The sequence below is a fragment of the Rhinolophus hipposideros genome, assembly GCF_964194185.1.
Source record: "Rhinolophus hipposideros genome assembly, chromosome: 11".
In the NCBI taxonomy this organism is placed as follows: Eukaryota; Metazoa; Chordata; class Mammalia; order Chiroptera; family Rhinolophidae; genus Rhinolophus; species Rhinolophus hipposideros.
In genome coordinates this window covers 1,091,977-1,113,930 of record NC_138057.1, presented here as the reverse complement: position 1 = coordinate 1,113,930, position 21,954 = coordinate 1,091,977, and the positions used below count along the sequence as shown (strand labels likewise).

Below are 21,954 nucleotides of genomic sequence, written 5' to 3'. Positions count from 1 at the left end.
CCCCCACTCAGCACCCCTGAAACAGGGGGACCCTCCCAGGGGTAGGGCCTGCCCCCACTCAGCACCCCTGAAACAGGGGGACCCTCCCAGGGGTAGGGCCTGCCCCCACTCAGCACCCCTGAAACAGGGGGACCCTCCCAGGGGTAGGGCCTGCCCACCTGCCCCCCGCTCAGCTGACCATGGATATGTACCTATGACCTGGTCTGCAGGCTCCCAGAAACATGGCTGTACAGGTGAAGCAGGACTAAGGTGGGGAGTGGGTGTCAGTCAGACTGCAGCACACATCATTCAGGGCCAGGAGGCTTGAGGGGATCCGGGACCCTGCACACGTGGAGAGCACCCACCCTCCAGCTTACCCTGTGCAGGGCCACTTGGACACAGCAGAGTTACGCCCTGGAAAGGACCCAGCATTGGTCCCAGAGCAGAAGGTACTGGCTGCCCCCCCCACACCAGCAGCTCTCAGAGCCTCTTGCCCCTCGTGAGCACCAAGCCCTGCCTCCCCCACACCCAGTCCTCCCCAAATCCATAAGCAGGAGCAGTGCAGCCTGGTAGGGGAGAGGGGAGTTCGCTTAGCAGGGAGGGGGGGACACCACTGCCATGAGGGAGTCCTCACAAATGGTCAGCAAGTCACCCCAAATGCAAGGGTCAGGGCCCTGACACCCCCACCTGCACAGCATGAGTGCTGAGCAAGTCCCAGCACCACCAGCTTCCTCAGCACTGTCCCCCAGGCCACAAGGCCCCTCCCTCCCTGGGCTGCGGGTGCCCAGGACACCCCCGCTCAAGGCCCCACACAGACGGGCCCAGGCGGCTGCCTCACACCGACATGGGGTCCTCCTTCCGGGTCCTGGTGCCGACTCGGGGCCAGTGCCAACGCAGGATATGCCGTGCTCAGGGCCTCTCTGGGGTCATGGTCACCCCTGAGCTCCTCGGCAAAGACACAGGCCTAGGAGGGTCCCTGCGCACCCCAGGGTCAGTTCCCTTTGCCGGCCCAGCCCTGCCCTGGGAACTGCCCCACCTCAGCAGTGCCCCCGCCGTGGACCTCCAGCCTGTGGGTGCGTCTGCACACACGTGAACACACATGAGCACGGCACAGGCAGGGGCACGCGTGACAGGAGGGGCTCAATAGAGTTTAATATATTTCTCAGGAGAATATAAAGTAAGAAGGTGGCATACCAATACAAAAACTCCCCTTTCAGTCACAACACGCCATTGCAGCAGGTGCCACAGCCCGGGAGGCCAGCAGAGACACGTGCCCACAGCTGTCTCACAAGTCCTGTGCTGCTCTCCCGGGACTGTCCCCCTCGGGCGCCCACAGGGAAGCCCGAGTGTGAACTGCTCACTGGATGGGTCGCTACAGCGGCAAGAAATGCGGACATCCCGCACAGATGGCTCATGGCACTGACAGGTCATGAGGTCCTCGGGGCAGCTGGAACCGGCGAGGGCGAAAGGCAGCAGGCGGGGAGACCCAAACGAGCGGGAACAGGGCTGTGTTTAGGGAGAAGGGCAGGGGACCTTCTCTTCCTTCCCTAGTTCCCAGTTCTCTGCAATCTGCTGAACTCCACTAAACTAAAAGCAGAAAGCGCTGTCAGCCACGTCCTCAGGTCATGCTGGCAGCAGTCGTGTCACCACCAGGATCTCTTCCTCCCTGGGGTCGGGGGTGACCATGGTGGCTCTTCCTCAAGTGCCCCCTTTGGTGTCTGTTCTATAAGCAGCTTTGGGGTTTGTACCAAACCTGTTCACTGGACACAGAATCCCGACTCGTAACACCTGCAAACCCCTGACCACATCCCCGGCGGGGCACCATCTCCTCGAGGGGCAAAGAGGAGGGGCAGGCCCAATCTCCCAAACGTGTACTGAGAAACGATTGTGTGCTGAGTGGCGGGAGACAGAACCCTCGCAGGAACTGGGGCACCTGGGACTCCCACCCGTGGGGCTAGTGGCCAGGCTCAGAGATCTGGGCAGGTGACCCCAGGTCTACAGTCTGAGGGTTGGAGAGGAAGATAAACACAGGAGACTCCTGATGGTAACCAGGGGTGGGAAGAGGTTTGTTAGTCATTCTCTCTACTTCCTGGCCTGGTTGAATTTCCATGCTGACAGAAGTCAGAAATAACGCAGGGAAGTTCTGGCCCTTAGTAAGCTTCAGATGCGCTGGCCTTCTCCCTGATTTGGAAACACCAGACATGACCCTATCGGGGTGGTTGGGGCAGGTGCAGGCACTGTGGCAGCCCCATGGCCCCCTACAAGCTGCCATCACCCCCACTAGGCAGAAGAAGAGACAGAGGGTCAGGGAGTGGCTCTCAGCGCCCTCCTGGGGGCTGCACACCCAGGTGCCCTCACAGCACCCCCCAAGGAAACTCAGCAGAGGCGGTGTGATGAGCTGGGCTCGCTGCCTCCCGGATGGCGGCAGGCGCACTGTGGCCCGTCCTGAGTACCCACTTGAGGCAGGCCAGGCATACATCAGCCCCGACGCCAGGTCACAGGACGACCCGTTCACCCAGCCCCAGCCCCCACCACGCAGCCACCACCCTCCCTGGTGTCCCGATTAAGGATGCCTGGAAATCCACCCTGCCCTGGCCACAACACCCAAGTCTGCCGAGCAAGCAGGATGGTTCCAACGCCCCTGTGAGGGTCTTCTGGGCATCCCAGTGGCACCCCTGGCAAGGGATAAAGTTGGGTCAGGGTGGGAGCCAAACACTGGGATCACCTGTGCTCACAGCCACCAGGACCAGAATGGTGGGGGGATGGGAAGGGAGGCATCCCTGACCTCCAAAGAAATGGGGGGCCCCATATGACAGAGGAAGAAGCTGACCCAGACCCCATACTGTCCACGTGGGCCGTGGGGAAGCAGGGCAGGTCTCAGAAGGAGACTCCGGGCCGAGATGCGGGACCACCTGACGCTGTCAGTGTCCTCACCGACAGACCCCGGGCGCGAGCCCGTAACACCGCGTGAGGCTCCACATGGGTTCCAGGCTGCAGCTAATGCCCAAAAAGCAACTGCCTGGGCTGCAGGAGAACCGTTACTGTGACCACGGGCTCAGCCCCACGCTGAGGGGCTTCAGTCAGGCCACCCTGGTGTCCAGGCTTACCCAGCGTAAGATTCTCTTGCTGTCCAGACCCCCAGTACAACCCGCGACCCCATGATCTGCGGCCCAGAGGCTGCACAGAGGAGCCAGTATCTCTGCCCTGCTTACAGGACTCCACAGGGTCGGCCGTGGCTACGGGACCCCTTGGGGAAGAACCTGTGCCTACAGGACCCCACGGGGCGGTCCTCAGGCCAGGTAGCGCAGAGCACAGACCGCCGTGCACGCTGCCCCCCACTCCCTCTGTGTAGTACTCAGAGTACAAGGCAACACCAAAGATAAATAAAATAAAATCTCCGCAGTGCCAAAAATACCTCCCCACGGGATGAGGGAGCAGGTGCCAGCTTCCACAGCAGCAATAGTTGCTATGGATACGGGGCTCCAGCCCGGCAGGGGGTGGGGACAGAGATGGGGGACAAGCAGGGGAGAGGGGCAGAAATGGGGGAGGAAGGACAGAGAAGTACAGACCAGAAATGGAGGGAGAGGGACAGAGTTAGGGGAGAAGGGACAGAGGCAGGGTGACAGGGATCAGAGACGGTGGCAGAGGTTGGGGAAGCAGACTGAGACGGGGGAGGGGGGAGATGGGGAGGGGACAGCAGTGTGGGCGAGGGGCAAGAGAGACTACCTGTCATTGGGAAGGAGAGCCCCCTCCCGTGGGTAAGGTCCTGGCACACGTGCGGCTCTGTGAGGGGTGGACGGGGCACGAGTCCTCCTGCACCTCAGCCCGGGTCCGGGCCAGCCCTACCCGAGGTTCTGCACCAGGTACTCAGGCCTCTTCCAGGCTCTCCCCTCAGAAGCCACCCCTCCCAGGGGGCCAGGGGACATTGTTCCTCACAGGCAGCCATCATATGCCTGGCTTCCTCCTGCTGCCCAGAAGGGAGCCCGGAGGCCAGCATGAGGGGGCCCTGGAGAGGACCACACACCCCGAGCTGCTGATCCCTGCTACCTCACACACAGCCGTCAGGACCTGGTCCCTGAATCCTGTTTTCAAATCTTCCTCCAAGGCCTCTAATGGTCCCTTGTACCCACCCACAGGCCAGGAGATTAAGACACCCCCAGCATGGCCTCAGGTAAAGCCCTCATGTGCAGCACTCACTCCAGACACCCCGACCCCAGACAGCTGTCCCTGCCCCCCGCCCCTGAGGGGCACCCACCCAGGGCACCGCCCACGGCTCCAGCCCTGTAGAAAGCAAGCCCTGCCCATGAGGCCCCCGGTCCCCCTAGGTGGTCTCTCCTAGCCCAGGGCTGTCCTCGGTCCACTGGGAGGAAAGATGGCTTCCTGGACTCCCAATAACAAGCCCAAACAGCACAAGAAGGTGGGGTCCTACAGCAGCTGCCTGCTCCTAGGACTTTGCAGGGAATTGGCCCCTGGTCCAGCTTCTACAGGACCCCAAGTTCCATGGTATCTTCTGTCAGTACGTCTCCCTGGGGCCCTCCTACCCCCTCTTATAAAGACCCAGGTGATGGCACTGGGCCCACCAGGTAACCCAGGATCATCTCCCACCTCAGGGACCTCAAGAAACCCGCATCTGCAAAGTGCCCCCAGCGCGTAAGCTCGCACGTCCCAGTCTGGGGCATGCGACCTTGGACCCCTCCATCACCGAGCCTCTCGCACGCTGCCCACCCGACTGACCCTGGGCCTGGACACAAGGCAGCCGCCCCACAAGCCCCCCTGCTGACCTCCCCTGGGGCCAACCATCTCTTTTATTTTGATTTTCCCTTCTGTAAGTGAGGAAGGGAGCCCCTCGGGGGCCGTATTGTATCCACACCCCCAGCTACTGCCATCCCCACCCATGTTCTGCACTCTAGTGGAGTGCACAAAGCTCAAGGCTCAAGGCTCAGAACAGCACCAACTGAGCAGACAGCAGCTCCCCCCGCCCAGCACGGGCACCACCTCGGGGCACTGAAAGCAAAGGGACCCGACCAGCACAGGAAACCACGCAGGCTGTCATCACGGCCACTAGTAATTATACTCAAGATACGAAGGTCTTCTGAAACCCTCGTGATTCAACCTCCACCAAACTGCACCTACTCCGCCCCGCCCGCAATATTTTTCTTCCCCCAAAGAGAAAACACAACAAGAAACCCTTTGTTTAAAGGCCATCAGCCATGGAACATTGGCCCCTCCCCAGTTCCTGCCTTGTCCAGGGAAAAATCTTTCACTGCCTGGCATGGCCCTGGCCCCACTGCCAGGACTCCAGGCGTCAGGTCCCCCGGGCGAGCCTACCCCAAAGGGCTCGTCATTCCCACGGAAGCACCCACAGGGCAGGCAGGCCTCTTCCCAGGCAAGCACGTGCCCACACAGGCCAGCAAGGCCTGATGGGGCGTCTTCACTGCACAGAGCCTGTCCACGTAGCAGCCAATGGACAGGAAACAGGCTCAGGCACCATGCTGCCATGCAAGCCACGGGGGCAAGACCATGGGGACATACAATGCACCGTGGCAGCCCAGCCAAGCCACCAGGGCCGACAGTCCTGGCTGGTAGCTGACCCCTCTGCTGTACTGTCAGGCACCCATGCCAAACCCTAGACCCCTGGCCCCTCAGAGCCCCTTCCAGGGTCTGGGGCCAAGGGTTTGTGCTGAGTCGAGTCTGAAGGGTGAGATCCCACTGTGACCTCTGGCCCAGCAAGTTCCGATTGGCAAGGCTGCCTCTGCTCCACCTTGCCAGGCCGTGACAGTCCCCTGCTCTGCTCACAGACACAAAGGGCCTGCCTCAAAAATGCATCCATAAACTGCTCCAGGAAGCAGCCGGGAGAGCCAGAACCTTCCAGAGTCAGTCTCGCTCTCTTCCAGGAACAAAGCAAGCCTTTGTGTTTTATCGTCGCCTTCATCAAATATTTACAGAGACTGACAGACCATTTCAGGCAGGCCAGACATGAGCCAAACGCCAGCCAAATGCCACGCTTCCTGGGACCCTTGGAGGGGCAGGCAGGGCAGCAAGGGGGTGAGGGTCTGGGTCCTTGTCATCTGCAGAGCCCGGCAGGCTGCCGCTGTGCAGCCGCATTGCAAGGACAGAGAAACAATGAACAGCCTCCACGCCCAGGCCTCTGGGAAGCCAAGAGCAGGGGCGTGAGTGCACATTCACCCATGCCAGGGCAGGCAGGCGAGGTGACAGAGCACCCCACATGCCCGCGTCCCGCTCAGCCTCCCCTCCCACCTGTGACACCAAGTGTCGGGCAGCAGGTGGATGGCCAACAGACTGCAGGTGCCCACATGTGGACAAGGGACCAACGCTGACTGGTGCAGCCAGGGCTGTGGCCCAAAGACGTCATGATGAGCTCAGGCAGCAGTAAAGACTGGACACTCACTGAGGCCCACATGAGAAATTCTAGGGCAGGCAGCCAGTGATCCCCAGAACGGAAAGTGACCGTGGGGGTCGGGGAGCTGTGCCTGATGGGGCTCATGGGGGCTCATGGCACTGACCAAGCCTACAGCAGCTTCACCTCCCAACAACCAAACAGCGCCCCTCTATCCTTCGGTGTCTTAGTGTTATAAACACCACCTATCCATTTCTTTCTTAAAGCTCTTTCACTATTTCTTTTCATCTGCTTTTGCTTCATTTTATTCTGAGCTGACCGCTTTTAACATGTTTGGCTGCTTTCCCTCAAGTCCTCTAAGGTCCACCCAGCTGGCCTCCTTTTTCACCTTCTCACAAATGGCAACGCAGTCTGTGCAGATCTCGCCTCATGCAGCACCCCGTCCCTAGCCCGGGCAGACGGCCCGAGGGCTCCCAAATACACACTAGCCCTGCAGGTACCCAGGAATGCCATCCAGCAGAAGTCAACCTCACACCTGCAAAAGCAGTTGAGCAAGACAGGAAGAGACAAACCCCCGATGCCCCAAAGCCCAGGAGACGCTGCCCACTGGCATCTACAGGCGGAGAAGCCTACCCACAGGCAGCTCGCACCACCGAGGGCAGGAGACGGTGGAGCAGGGCCCGGAACGCCCCGGACCCCAAGCCCCTCCACCTCCCAGTGGGCTCTACCGCCTCTGCATGAATCCAGGTCAATCATGCTAGTACTCCACGGGGTCTCCAACACCCCATGGCCAAACCAGAACCGCCAGCTGCCCAGCCCACCTACCGGAGACACCAAGAGCCAGCCACCTTCCCCACCAGCACAGCCACTGCCTGCTCCCTGGGGGACGGCCCCTCCCAGCATGAATGGTCTCTCTGCCACATGGCAATAGGGGGTGGTTACAGGTTGGGGTCCACTCAGTGGCCACACAAGGCTCACAGTCCAGCCCCCACACCCTCATCCCAAGTCCTCACCCAAAACCCTCAAACACCAACTCTGGGCGTCTGTCACAGGGAAGACCCACCCTGCTCAGATGCCTCTAAGAAAATATCTGGAAGTCTGACAAAGGACAGACAGCCACCAAGAGCAGCCTTTGTCCCCAATGGTGCCTGTGACGAGCCGACCCTCCACATCATGCCAGGCGGGCAAACCATCCCAAAGCAAATGCTACATCGGCTCACCCATGGGTCACAGCTCCAGGGTGTGGCCAGGGTCAGGCTGGACGCTGAACGTTCCCAGGGCCCGAGAACATGCAGCTGTCTAGACTGTTCCACAGGGTCCGCTATCACTAGCCCGCTCTGCCTGTGGCTGTCCAGATTCAGACCTCAGGCGCCGGATCCTTGACCGCTGACCACAGGAGCGCAGGTAAGCCCATGACACTCTGGGGAGGACAAGAGAAGAAGTGGCAGGGGCACCTCTCTACGATAACCAGCGACGCTGGAGTCCCTTAGGTCAGTCACTGGTGTTGTGTAAAAAAGGCTCAGAATGGCGGGGTTTCCCTGAAACACAAAGACGCCCCGCTGCTATTGCCCCTGCCCTGCTCCCCATCCTCTCTCCTCCGCCCCTCAAGTCTGCAATGATTCTTCCAAAAAAGCCAAATTCACTCTCCTGCTTGAACCTCTTAATTAAATAAATTCCTCAGAACCTGTCGGGCAGGTGTCAATAGTTTGTTGCTGGCCAACTCGGCAAGATGACTTCCTGCCCTAAAGACAAGCACGGCAGCCACCTTCCTTCTGGGGGTCCCTGGCAGCAGCCAGGCTAAAACGCCACAGCCCACATGGCACGAGGGGAGACGCCCCGACGTGTCCCAGCCCAGAGGCAAGAGGGCCGAGCTCCAGGGGCAGGGACAGCGCTGAGTCCACCCTGAGCGCACCCCCTGGCAGACAGGAGGCTGCGGGCCACTCACCCCTGAGGTGGGCTCTCGACAAAGCCGAGGCAGGGGACCCTCTGGGTGACTCACCATCACCGCACGTTAACGTGGGTGGTACAATTGTGACTTTGCAAGAACATAAAAAAGAGACAAGACGGGCTTGTACCCAAGTGAAAACTGCTGTGTCACAGGAAGGAGATTTGGGGCAGTTTTCTCTTTTTCGGGTTTTGGCATCTCTCACGTCCATCACTCCTAAGTTCCTAGGAGCTTATGGAGCTGGAAACGTCCCCCATTCGGTGGCTTCTCCATTTGTCGCCTGGCAGCCCCTCGGTCCTCACAGGTCCCACTCACTGGAAGGTGTCCAGTGCTGGCGCACAGAGTACGCAGCCCTCTCCTTGCCCACCATCCACTGCGGGATGACAGGGGCGCTGGGGTAGACATGAGCCTCAAACAGGCAGCGAGGTCTGAGGACAGCCCCCGGAGGTTGGGGAGCTGCTGCCAGCAAACCCCCTGCACGGCCTCCTTCTGCAGTCAGTGCAGCTGGCGCCAGGGGCCCAGTAGAGCGCCAGTGATGTCCCCCCAAACAGGCAGTGCGGCCTGTTCCGGGCTCAGGGTGGGAGAGGCAGGAGGCTGGGCGGCCTGCGACCTCGAGGACCACCCCGCCGTGCTGCCTCCTAGCGCCCCCAAGCGGCCCAGTCAGGGCCCGGCTCTGCCACTAACTGCGCACTGGGAGAGGGACCAACCCCATCAGCATCTTCCCAAAAAGCCCGATGACTCCGGCAGGGTCATCCCCAGATGCTGAGGCCCAGGTCAGAGGTCATGGGGGCAAGAGAGTACCCCTCGCAGTGTCCCTACTTCTTCATCAACTGATGTGGTGCGACTCGGCCAGGAGGTCCCAGCGGGACTGCCCGTGGGGGCCAGCCTGCCCTGAGTCTGCGCTCCCGCCTGGCAGAACCGCAGCGCCTGCAGGACAGCCAGAAAGTCTAGAGCATGGTCTCTGTAGCAGAGAAAGGCAAAGCCAAAAAAGATTCAAAAATAATAATAAAAATGGTGGAGAGACGGTTCTAGATTAAAACTGACATGACAACGGGTGCACCGCAACACTCGACCGGGTCCTGGACCCACACTGCAAACTGCCGAGCACGACTGAGGGCCACAGTCTGTGTCAGACGCAGGGCTGGCAGGGTCCGAGTCAGGGCGAGCGTGACACAGTGTGGCTTCGTGGGCAAACGCCCTTGTTCCTAAGGAGACACGCTGCAGCACCAGGCTGAGGCGCAAATGGCCCAGAAGAAAACGTGTGCCGGATACAGCCATAAAGCAGCGGTGGCCCAGTGCTAACAACTGCTAACACCAACTTCCCTGTCCAAGTTCTTCAAAACAAAAAGTGCGTGGAGAAATGAAAACTGAACTGGGGGCTGAGGACAAAGCTCCCACAAGGGGAGAGGGGAGGGTCTGGAGGCGGGGTCACAGGACTGGAGGTGGGAAGTGAGCCGGGTGGGCCAGGGAGGGGCAGACAGCCCCCGAGGGAGCAGGCGCCCAGGCAGAGAAGGGCCTGAGCGCAGGAAGACCTTGGGGGGATGAGATAAGCAAGACAGACACAGGCCCCGCCCCAGCCGGCAGCCTGCCACCCCTCCCTACCAACAAAACCCACTGTGCCCAGCCCCACGGAAGAGACCATAACCGGTCTATGCCATCAAGCCTTTCCCAGACGCCCTTGCAATCCCATTCTAGCCACAGAGACCAAAGAGGATTACCAGTAAACACTTTCCTTTATGGGTTAAAATGTGGAAACCAAAAACTAACCTCCACGTAACCACCCGCTTGCTTCCTGCTTTCAAATATGGTTGCGCTGCCTGGCGCTGTGGCAGCCTGTCTGCCACCCTGAAGCAATAAAGACTGGGGACAAACCCAACGTGGCTGAGGGGAGTAGGAGAGAGAAGGAATGCGCTGCTGGCCCTGCCGATACTGCTGAGCAGCGAGGGCCCTCGAGCAGCCATCTGCAGGCTTCAGTTCTGCAGAAGGTGTGCGTTGCTTAGCCACACTCGGCTTTTAGCTGAGAATGTTCCCAGCAGCTCCACGCTTGAGCAAGCACACACAGAGCCCAGAAAGCTGGGGCCTGGGGGGAGAGTGGGCATCAGAGAGAGGATAGGTCCTTCCACTGCAGCTTCTGGCCTCAGACAAGTGCGGAGTCCCTAGGGCAAGGCCGGCTTTCCATGTCTAGCTCCAAGCACTGCCAACTCCAAGGCACCAGTGACGAATGGGAGGGGAGCCCCACAGGATTTGTGACAGAGCCAAGACATGCCATGGGAAAATCTGCAGCTCTACGAACAGGCCAACACACCCTCACCAGAGCCCATCCTGGTCCCATTAGACGCGGGGAAAACGGAACAAAACGTGGAGGGGGTGCTTCCCACGCCCACCTCTTCGAGAGCTTCACCACACAGCTGGTGTTTTACAGGCTCTGAGAAGTCCCACAACAGCAACGCCTGCCTGAGTAGCGCTCCCCACGCCTTTCCAGGCCACCCTGTGTACACAGGAAGATTACCATGAGGCCAGAAGCCTGGGGCAGGCCAGCCGCTGGGTCTCGCTGTGAGCTCGGATATGCCCTCCGCTTCCCTGAGCCCCTTCATCTGTGACGAGTCCTGAACCCCCGCAGCTGGTTCTGAGGACCCAAAGAGCTCATACAGGGGTCTAGAAGTGAGAGACCTCACAGGCCGGAGCTGCCTTCCTGCCTCCCTGCCTGCGTCCCGCCCACAGCCAGCTGACAGCCAGGCCTGGACCTCCCTGCCACGTGGGTGCCCCTGAAGCCCAGCCCGAACAGCCCTTTGCAAACCACCAGGACTCCAGGGCACCAGGCCCCTCGCCCAGCGCCCCCACCTCCACCAGCTCCTCTGCCCATGAGTTTGCGCAGGGCTCACAGCACAACATCTTTAATTTCGGAAGTCACTGTGGAGACCTCACTCCTGAACACTGGAACATATGCCCAGCTCCAGCAGAGGTGGGCGTGAGAGGGACCACCTTCCCTGAGCCCATCCAGCTCTGAAGCCCCTGGAAACACACTCAGGGAGCCCACAGCCAGGGCAGCCTGTCTGGCCCAGGAGGCTCTGTCCAGCCCCTGGGCTCCCCCAGAAATGGCTGAGCAGAACTTTCTGGAAAAGTCCTCCATGAGCAGCAGAGGAACACGCACAAAGAAGGGAATGAACACTTAAATCACAGCCTCTCCTCACAAACCAACAGTGTTGAGACACTCCAGAACCAAACAAAAAGATTTTAAAAGCTGTGACACCCTGTGATTGCAGCTGTGTCTATAAAAAACGATATATGTGTGTGAACAAACTTCAAGGCAACATGCAAAAATAATACATTGTATTCACTTGGATTATGGGCGGGTTTTTTTCATTTCTGCAAACTTCTTTTATGTAGCTGTTGTACTGTTTTTTAATTAATAGGCCTATTTTATAGAGAAGTTTTAGGTTTATAGAAAGATTAAGCAAAAAATAGAGTTCCCAGAGTCTCCCTCCCTGCCCCTCACACACAGCCTCCCATTATTAACATCTTGCATTAATGGGCTGCAATTGTACAACTGACACATTCTTATTAACTTCATTCCGTAGCTAACCTGATAGCTCACTCTTGGTGGTGCAGAGTCTACGGGTTTGGACTAATGTATAAGGACAAGTATCCGTCATTATTTTATCACACAAAGTATTTTCACTGCCCTCCTATTCATCACTCCATGCCCCCCAAACCCCTGGTGACCACTTTTTTTTTTTTTACTGTCTCCATAGTTTTACCTTTTCCAAAATGTCATATAGTTGGAATCATACAGTATGTGCAGTGTTTTCAGATTGGCTTCTTTCACTTAGTAATATGCATTTAAGATTCATCCCTGTCTTTTCATGGTTTGATAGCTCTTTTTTAATCACATAATAATATTTCATTGTCTAGATGGACCACAGTCTGTTTATCCATCACCTGCCAAAGGATATCTTGGGTGCTGCCACGTTTTGGAGACTGTGAATAAAGCCGCTGTAAACATGCGTGTGCAGGTTTTGGTGTGGACATGTTTCCAAGTCCTTTGGGTACATGCCAAGGAACACAATTGATGGATTATGGTAAGGGTTTGTTTTGTAAGAAACTGCCAAACTGTCTTTCAAAGTGGCTGCATCATTTTGCATTTCTACCAGCAAAGGACAGTTCCTATTACTCCACAGCTTGTCAGCATTTGGTGTTGTCAGTATTTTGAATTTTCACCATTCTAATAGGTGTGCACTGGGATCTCACTGCTGTTTTCATTTGCAATTCCCTGATGACATAGGATTAAGAGCATCTTTCCATATGTTTATTTGCCATCTGAATATCTTCTTTAATGAGGTGACTGTTAAGGTCTTTGGCCCATTTTTTAATCAAGTAGTTTGTTTTCTTGTTGAGTTTTAAGAGTTCTTTGTATATTCTGGATAATAGTTCATTATCAGATGTGTGTTTTGCAAAGATTTTCTCTCAGTCTGTTTTGTCTTCATTCTCCTTTGGTGCCTTTGCAAAGCAGACGTTTTCCATTTTAATCAAGTTCAACTTATAAAATTTTTCTTTCATGGATCATACCTTCGGTATTGTACCTAAAAGGTCACCTCCATATCCAAGGTCATCTAGGTTTTCTCTTATGTTATTTTCTAAGAGTTTTATAGTTTTGCATTTTACATTTAGGTCTGGGATCCATTATGAGTTCATTTTTGTGAAGGAAGTAAGGTCTGCATCCAGAGTCATCATTTGCATGTGTACAGCCAGTTGTTCCAGCACCATTTGTTGAAATGACCATCTTTCTCCACTGTGTTGCCTTTACTCCTTCATCAAAGATGAGTTGACTATATGGATGGGGTCTGTTTCTAGGCTTCCAATTCTATTCCAATGATCTATTTATCTATTTTCTCCTCATCACCACACCGTCTTGATCTCTTTTATTCTTTTCCAAAAAACTTTATATATTTCAAGAAAACTGACATAATTAAAGGGAGTAATCAAGTATTCTGGGTAATCTTAAAATTCAGCCCTCCCGAGAACAGGACCAGATTTGAAAACTCCTTAAAGCAGGAAAACCTGCAGCAGACCCTCAGAAGGGCTGTGCTTCTGTCCTGAACGGTCCTTGCTGGGGGCCGCTCCAGCCCACACACAGCCCCTAGCTCGGGTGTGGCCAGAGGCAGAGCCTAACCTGCTTAAGACTCCAGCTGTTGCGTTCACACCCTCTCCTTGTCTGTGGCTGGACGGCTGGACAGGGCCGGGTGCTCGGCCTACCTGCACTGAGGTCCCACACCACCCAGGGGTTGATTGCTGCCACAGGGCAGGTCTCCCTGCTCCTCCACGTTCAGCTTATTCTCTACTTCAACCACTGCCTCTTAAAACTGTTCACTTGAGGGAAAACAAGCATAGGGGAGAAAGGCTTCACTATGCCTGCTCGGTGCTCAATGCCAGGCACACTTCTCAACAGTCTCCATAACCCTGTGAAAGTGGGCTAGCACTATCCCCATGGCACAAAGGGGTAAACCGAGGCTCACAAAGGCAGGTGCCTTCCTCATAGCCACCCTTCTGGGAAGCTGTGGGGCTGGGGTCTAATGTACGTAGCATGCCCCCTGCTTCTGGGCTGTTTGTGTGCCTGGCTGCAAGGCTCTTGAACACGTTCCCAGCAGCACAGGCAGATACCGGGGTCCACCTCGCCGCTCAGCCAGGGCAGACGGCAAAGGAGACCCAGGCAGGCAGCCCAAACCTCTGCTGGATCAGGTCAAGTTCTCCTCCATCAAAGCAGTGACCTGGAGCTCCGTGTCATCACCTTGGGCAATCGCCCAGCTCCGGCCTGAAGCCGGCCCAAGCCACAGGCACCGAGAGACACTGACAGCCATATGGAAGGCTGCTAGTCCGAGCCTTTTTGCCAGAAAAGTGGCAGGCAAGCCCACCAGCCCATGACGGCAGAACAGGCTCCCCCCGCCCGCCCCACTGTCCCGTAGGCCTCTCCAAATGCCCCTCTGTGAGGTCCGTCCTGATCACTGCGGTGCCCCCAGCGTGAAACCATAGCACACACTCAACAAATGATGGCTGAGCCAATGAACCATACTAGTGCTGTTCAGCCCTGAGCAAGGGACCTGGCATCCAGAACCTTCTGGAACATGACCTCCATCTCCTCCTCTTAGCAATTCTTTTTCTCGCCGCCATCATTTTATGGCCCACAAAAACCACCAGAAAGCTCGCCCACCTCAGCGTAAGCCCCCAGCCACCACCTGGAAATGGCAGGGGAGGGTAGAGGGGGAGATGCCCACTGGCCCTCCTACAGAGTAAGATGGTCTGGGCGTCCTCCCTCTGGGGCCAAGTTGCTGGGTGATTCGGGCCTAAATCACACCCCACACATCAGGGCTTCCGAGGACACCCAGAGAGGCACATGCTCGGCCTCAGGAGCACCTGCTTCCAACAGGTAAGGAGCCGCAAGTGCCCAGCATGCTGTGATGGTGACCCGAAGCTCAGGCTGCTCGTCTGCCATCACTGACCACACCCATCCAGCCGGCGTCCCCTGGGGCAGGGGCGGGGCCTCTGGGTGTCAGGCACCCACACTTCACAGGCTCTAGGCACCAACCTTTCCACCAACCAAACCATAACCATGGTTGGCGTGGCACGTGGTGTCACTTGAGAACACAAGTCAGTGTTGGCAACACACAGATTTCAAAATACAGCTCTCCCAATAAAATTAAGGTCTTAGGAGATGAGCAAACATTACAAAGCAGGGGACCGCCTGCCAAACTGACTCTAGCCCTAAGTGTCCTGCTCCAACATGCAGGTGCTGCGATCTCCTCAGCATGCCCCTCCTGCCCTCCCCACACCTGCTGCTGGGGCCTCTCAGAAAGCACACAGGCCACTGGAGGGACCTCCCACCGCCGGCCCAAGGCTGCCCAGTACCGCAGGGCGTATGCCTGGCTGTCTGTGAAGGGTGGTGGGCCTGTGCAAGGCCATCTGTGTGAGCTCAGTGCTGGCACAAGTGGGCCAGCCGTGGCCGCAGGACTGGGTGCTGGGCTGCACCGACCACAGGCAGACTGGCCACCCTCTGAGGACAGCGAGTGGACCAGTGCAATCGGCATGGCCGGGCACAGCAAGCCTCCATGTGTGCATGCACTTCGGGGGACAGACAGGTGAACAGGACACAGACATCTGGCTGGGGCAGGTGCGTTGGGAACACATGGTGTCTCTGTGGCCCCACGAAGAGAACACCAGTAAGTCACAAATTATCGGGTCCTGTAGTCCCCACATCTGCAAACCCCTCCCCAGCCTGGAGCACCGCTCCCCAGGAGCCCAGCTATGTCCAGGCAGCATGAAACAGCAGGACAGCTTAGGACAGCACCCGGGAGCCCAGGGCCTGTCCACAGTGGTGTGGCTCAGCCCATGGTACCGTGAGGGCCTTACAAGTGCTCGAGCAAAGGGTTAAGGACTGACAGCGAAGAGGCAGAATGACCGCCATGCTGGGCGTGGGCCCAGACACCAGCATGGGAAACACGGGTTCCAGGTAGAATGCCCCAGGAGGCAGTGCCCAGCCCTGTAGCAGCAGCTCACAGCAGCCTTCTGTGGGAGGAGGCAGCTCAGAGGGCCTAAGACCCCATCTCCCCTAAAGGCAGGGGGCCAGGCAGAAGGGGCAGCATGTGCGCAGGCGCTGAAACAGGCTCTCTCCCAGTTCCCGAGGAAGACGCGGAAGAAGCAGGTGATCCAGGAAAGGCCGACAGGCCACCTCCAACTAGGCTTCCAGATGCTGACCAGATCCGGGGTGGCTACGTGTTCTCTCCTCAGGACTCACGCTGGCACAGAGGTGGCAGCAGGTGAGCACGTGCCCTGAGCCTCCTGGCATCGGTCAGGGGTCCAGACCTGCCTCACCCCAGGCAGAGCCAATGACAGGCCCCCAGCTCCCCGAGCATTGTTTGACAGGAGAGGGTCTGTGCAGGAATAGAGCTGGCCAAAGAAGGACATGGGGACACGGAAAACATACCCAGAGCAAGGGCAGTGGTCCTGGGTGCGTTCACACCTCCTCCACTGCTACTGTAGCATTTCTGATGCCAGGAATAAACATTCATTCAAAACAAAAGCGACAGGGAAGTAATATTTTAAAATGGCTTTCCCTCAAAATGAGTGTCATCTCTGGACGACTGGAGAATTCAGGAGGTGACATATCTCACTGCCCTTCGCTATGAGATGAACACATCTTGCTTTCTCTGCAAAGCCCTTTCAACACTAATAGGAAGGAAACTGGAAGTCACGGGGATCTGACGTCCTCCAAGGCAGACTCAAGGTCCAGAAATGCAGCCTTTCCTTCCCTTGGCAGGGAACCCCAGAAAAACTGAGCAGGTCATGCTGTCTTGAGTCTGGGGGAGGCCGACAGATACCAACGCCCCACTGCATCCCAAAGATGGGAGAATGAAACAGACTCCGGAGGGTGGATTTTTGCAGCCTTCCAAAGCTGCTGGCCAAAGCCATTCTGGAAGAGGGTCTGAGAGCGGGAGGAATCCCACAAAGCTCCCTGCACTGAAGGCATTGCTCCAGATGAGCAGTCTCCAACTGGGTGGGAGCCCTGCTGCCCGGGAATCCAGAGGGCGCCCGGGTGGAAGAACATCTCCACACGGTGAACCCCTCCCCAGGCACAGAGCTAGCGTACCACCCGTTGCCCTTGCCCAATGCAGTGGTCCAAAAGGCCTACGTTGGCACCCTACCCTCCACACTCATTTCCAATCCTAAGTGGACGGCCACACCACGCCAGGGGCCTCTTTCCATGATACTGCAATCCCCCTCTGCCATATGTCCTTGCCGGTGACCGGGGAGGGAGGGACCTCAAGAATAAAGTGGGAGAAACAGAGGCTGAACACACAGCAGGTTCTGAGCTGCTGTCCTAAGCTGGTCCCTCTCAGCCCTACCCAGCAGACCCCAAATGCTGCACACCAGCCCTAAGCAAATGTTAACAGTCCCCCTCTTACTGAAAGAGAGAGACAGGGATGGTTTCCCTGCCCACTTAGGGCTCACAATAACTCCTGGTCACAGGAAGCCATCTCCGGTCTTTCCACTACCACCCAGAATGAAGTGAAAGACCCCTGGACAGGCAGTCTCCACCCCTGTGAGCTCTGCTTGCGGCCCCAGAGGCAGAACCACTTGCCTTGCCTTAAAGGGAATGGAAAGTAAGCAGCTCTTCCTCCAAGGGTCACAGCACCTGCAGTGCCTCAACCAGATCACCGGGCTGCTGCTGAGCTGTCACCCAGAGCTGCCTGTGCAGCGCCCCACTCCTGGCCACCCCTGTGCGTGCACTCCACAGCAGAGCACCCGTGGGTGCGTGGAGTGCCACACCAGTTACTTGGCAAGAGCGAGATGGTGGGGAAGGCAGCACACGGCCGCACTCCAGAAGCAGGAAGCCTCCTGGCCTCTGCTGTCTTCCGTCCGCATCCTCACAGCCGAGGTGCTCACTCACGCCCACGCCATCCTCAGCACACCCCAGGGATCCCAGGCCACCTCCCAGCGGGGCTGTGAGGGAGACAGGCTGTCAGTTCTTCCTGAAGGACTTCCTGGGATGGCCACATTTCCATGGCAGAACCAAGGGGTTTCAGGGAGGGGTGACCTCTAGACTTCTTTGTCTCAGGATACCGGCTGAGGCCAGGCAGGCACCATCAAATTAGCCCAGCGCTTGCTCTCCGTCTCTCGCTCTCCGTCTCTCTCTGTCTGTTTCTCTCTCTCTCTCTCTCTCTCTCTCTCTCTCTCTCTCTCTCTCTCTCTCTCACACACACACACACACACACACACACACGTGCACAGCCCCCACCCACCCCCCCAACTGGGGCCTGGAAGACAGAACAACCAAAATCTCATTTCTGAGCCTAAACGGCAGGCAGCCTGCAGTGTGGCGGGTGGCCCTGCGTCAGGCCTGGAAGGCCTGGCTAACTTGACAGGGCTCTGGGGTAGGCTTACACCCGAGGCCAGCCCCATGCTGGACAGCTGCCCCCCCACAAGAGAGCGGGACAGTAAATACCTGCTGTGACAGGCACAGCCAGAGCTTCCATGGCTGGCCCAGGACAGCTCGGATTACGGTTTATATAATCTTCCGGGGTTGGGGCTGACACAGCCAACGTAAGGGCAAGGTTATGAAAAATGCATGCCCAGAGCCTTTGCATCGAAACAAACAAACTACCCACCGCATTTTGCGTGACACGGTTTTAAGACCTCACACATCTATTCTGTGAGCGAAGAGGCTCAGAACGCCCCAGAGGCCAGTCAGCACTTCCAGGCCTTGCCCACAGGCCCAGGGCCCAGCAGGCCCCACCTTACACAGATGCTGGGTCAAAAGAAGCCCCTCAGGAACCCTGAACCGGGGCACCTGCGACACCTTGAAGACATGGGTAGATGCTCACTTAAGAGCAAACCAGAGTTCGCAAGCCACCAGGTGATCTGGACACGGCCCTGCAGGACGGACACGGCCCATCCTGCTCCCGCAAAGGCACTAGGGTCCAGACAGCCTGGATCAGTACAGCCGGGAATTAGGAGTCAAAAAGGAGCAGCTCTAACAGACACGCCCTCCAGCCTGGGCCACGCTGTGCCACTTAGATGCCACGCTCCGGGAGGTCGCTCCGCCACCACAGAGGCGTCCCCTGCCCCCTGGCACAGAGGGTGACAGCGGGACGCCGCGGGGATGTCTAGGCTAGGCAGGACCCGCACAGGAACAAGAACTCGCAGGAAGCCCTCGCCCGGCGCCCGCCCGCGGCCAGCGCGCCCCTCACCTGCAGCTCGCACCAGGCCACCTCCACCCAGGTCTCCGTGTCCAGCCCTTTGTACACCGTCTTGAAGGAGCCGCGGCCCAGCTCGATGTCGAACTTGAGGAAGCGGCCGTCCAGGGAGGTGGCCACGGCCTTGAGATCCTCCTCGTCATCCTCCTCCTCCTCGGGCTCGTCGCGGCGAGCGCGCGCGGGGTCGGGCCTCGCCTCGGGCCCCCCGGCGTCCTGCTTCCTCTCCGCCGCAGCCGCCTGCTCCGCGGGGCCGCCGGCGGGGGCGGGCGCGGGGTCCACGCGGGGTTCGCGCGCACCCACAGGCTCCGGGCCGGGGGCGCCGGGCGGGGCGGCGGGCTCGGCGGGCGGCGGGGCTGCAGGGCGGCCGCGGGCGCGCTCGGCGATGAGGCGGCGCGTCTTGCAGAGCAGCAGCACCCGGCGCTGCAGCGGCTGCGGAGGCTGCGCGCCCGGCGCCTCGGCCGCCTCCAGGCCGGGCGGCTCCTCCTGGTCCGACTCCACGACGCTGCGCCGCAGGAAGCGCTGCGGCCCGGGCCGCGCCGCCCGCGCCCGCGGCCCCGCCGCCGGCTCCGCCATGCCCGCGGGCTGCGCGCCGCTCCCGGCCTCCATCAGCGCGCCGGGGGCGTCCAGGCGGCCGCCATCGCCGTCCATCTCTGCGGGCAAGGACACAGGCCCGCGTGAGTGCCGGCGCCGCCGCACCTGCCCAGCCCAGCGCGGGGATGAGACAGCGCCGCCGTGAGGCCCGCCCGCCGCCCGCCGCCCGCCGCCCGCCGCCGGAGGGGCCTGCCGCGCGGCCCACGGCGGGGGGCTGCAGGCGGGACCCCGAGCCCGCGCTGGGGGCGGGGGCCGCACCCCGCTCAGCCCCCGCGGAGGGGCCCCGGCTGAGGCCGCGGAGGGCACAGGGAGGTCGCGCGAGCCGGAGACCCCGGCCCGGCGGCGGCCCCACAAAGGACGCGCCCGGGGCCCAGTGGAGGCGCGCCGGGATGGGGCTGCGGCGGCGCGGCACGCACACAAAGGCGGCGGGCGGCGGCTCCGCACTCACAGGGCCAGCGGGCGCCGTCCATGCCCGCAGCCCGGCGGCCGGGCGCGCGAAGAGGGCGAGGCGGCGCTGCGGCCCGGGGGCTCTCAGGGTCGGGGCGCGGCGCGGCTCCCCGGCCCCGCGTGCTGCTCCGGCTCGGCGCCGCGGCTCTCCGCACACGCTCGGACCCGGCGCGCTAGGAGGGCGGGGCGTCTGCTGCCCGCCCCGGGCCGGCGCGGCGGGGCGGGGCCTGGCACGCCCACCTGGCCGCGGGCGCGCGCGCCCACCTGCGGGCCGCCTCTCGGGCGGAGGCACGAGCCCAGGTCTGGCCCCACGGCCGCGCGGGCCTGCAGCGTCCCTCAGACTCCCACTCCCGGCGGCGCTCCCAGCCCCCGAGACTCTTTGGACTGCCCCGCGAGGCTGCTGGCCGCGGAGGGCCCCCTGTGTCCCCGAGAAGAGGCACAGGTTCGCCACCTCACCTGGCACAGCAGGTGTGCCAGACCTCAGAGCCCTGTTGTCAGGGCAGAATGGGCAGGCTGCAAGACCAAGACTCAGGACCTGTGGTCCCTCCACCCTCAGGAAGACCTCAAGAAAAAGTCTGAGCCCCACCCCCATCTCAACCGGGAGCCCGGTTGGAGAGTGAAGTGCTCTTGTCTCACTAGACCGGAATCCAACAGGACCTTACCACCTCTCCAGGAACGCCAGTACTGCAATCACCATTCTTATTTTGCAGCTGGGCAAACTGAGGCCCCAAAGGCAGAAGTTATCTGCCCTAAATCCCAGAACTCCTAAAACAGGCTGAACTGGGATGTCAGTCGATGAGGGTGTGGAGACCTTCCAGAGGCCCCGTGACCCACAGTGTTCTTCCTCACCCACTTCTGTTAAGTGCCACCTGCCCCCAACCCCCATCTCTCCCTCCTCCTTCATCTTCTGGACTCCCACAGACATGCCCTTCTCCTGGACATCTTCAAGCTTATTGCAGAGAGGTAGCATAAGACAAAGACCACACTATCAGTTTCCAAGCCCTACTCCACGCAAGGCACTGAGCTCACACCCTGTCCTCCATAAGCCTGTGGTGTATAGTCATTGGCCCACCTAAGAGGAGGAAATGGAGGCACAGGGAGGCAACTGGCCCAGGGAAGATGCCAGGAGGTTCTCGTGTTGGTCTCTGCCCCTGGGCCTGGCACACTGTCAACCACACAGAAACTTTCAGACTCATGGTGTGCCCGTGGGCTGCTCAACCTGGAGACCCTGGCACAAACTAACTCAAGCGATATCAAATCATCACAGTTAGGGTGGGTGCCAAGTGACTTACCAGAGCAGCGGGACTTCCTGATACCCTGCAGGGTTCTGGCAGTGGGTGCCAGAGCCAGCAGAGACTGACTCGTGAGGGCTGGCATTTCTTCCCAACTCTCTTTGTTACATTTACACCATGGAAATGGGCGGACACCACAGATCAGGACTTCTCCCCGCAGAGTCATGGTTCCACAGCCTGCTGGCACTGGGCCAGGCACTTGACACATGCCTGCTAAATACAGGCTCCAGTCCCCACATCTACTTGTGGGATAGGCATCCAATGCAGAGTCGAGACAAGGAAGGGACAACAGCAGACACCAGCTCTGCCAGCCTGGGGAGACCCCCAGAGTGGGGGCCTTCCCGCCAGCGGGGGTGTGAGGATCTTTCTGTCTTCCCTGTGGAGGCTAGAGACCCCAACCTTGCCCTGCCATCTGTGTGACTTTGGGTGAGTCCCACTCTCACCGAGCTTCAGTATCCCCCCCGGAAGAACCAGCCTGACCATCCTTGTTTGTCTGCCCTGAAAGCTGCCAATTTCTCTCTCACTCAGTCCACGAGGGCACCCTGGCTCCCAAACCAATGACAGGAGTGCCCAGGCCTGTCCAAGGGAAAACTGAGA

The 21,954-nt window shown here is 59.2% G+C and overlaps 1 protein-coding gene across 17 annotated transcripts in view; it reads right to left on the bottom strand.

The window, feature by feature from the left end:
• WNK2 (WNK lysine deficient protein kinase 2) overlaps positions 1-20,218 on the bottom strand; it is a 116,107-nt gene extending 95,889 nt beyond the window's left edge. For 16 of the 17 annotated variants that reach the window (XM_081066065.1, XM_081066076.1, XM_081066068.1 and 13 more), the window contains exons 1-2: positions 20,067-20,218; positions 19,022-19,677 (exon numbers count right to left, since the gene is read on the bottom strand). In XM_081066065.1, the coding sequence (XP_080922191.1) occupies positions 19,022-19,675 (654 nt within the window). In that variant the 5' untranslated portion in view covers positions 19,676-19,677; positions 20,067-20,218. Of the gene's footprint in view, positions 1-19,021; positions 19,678-20,034 lie in introns of all 17 variants that reach the window. The other variant, XM_081066071.1, reaches the window with a different exon arrangement.
• Between the last annotated feature and the right edge of the window lie 1,736 nt (positions 20,219-21,954).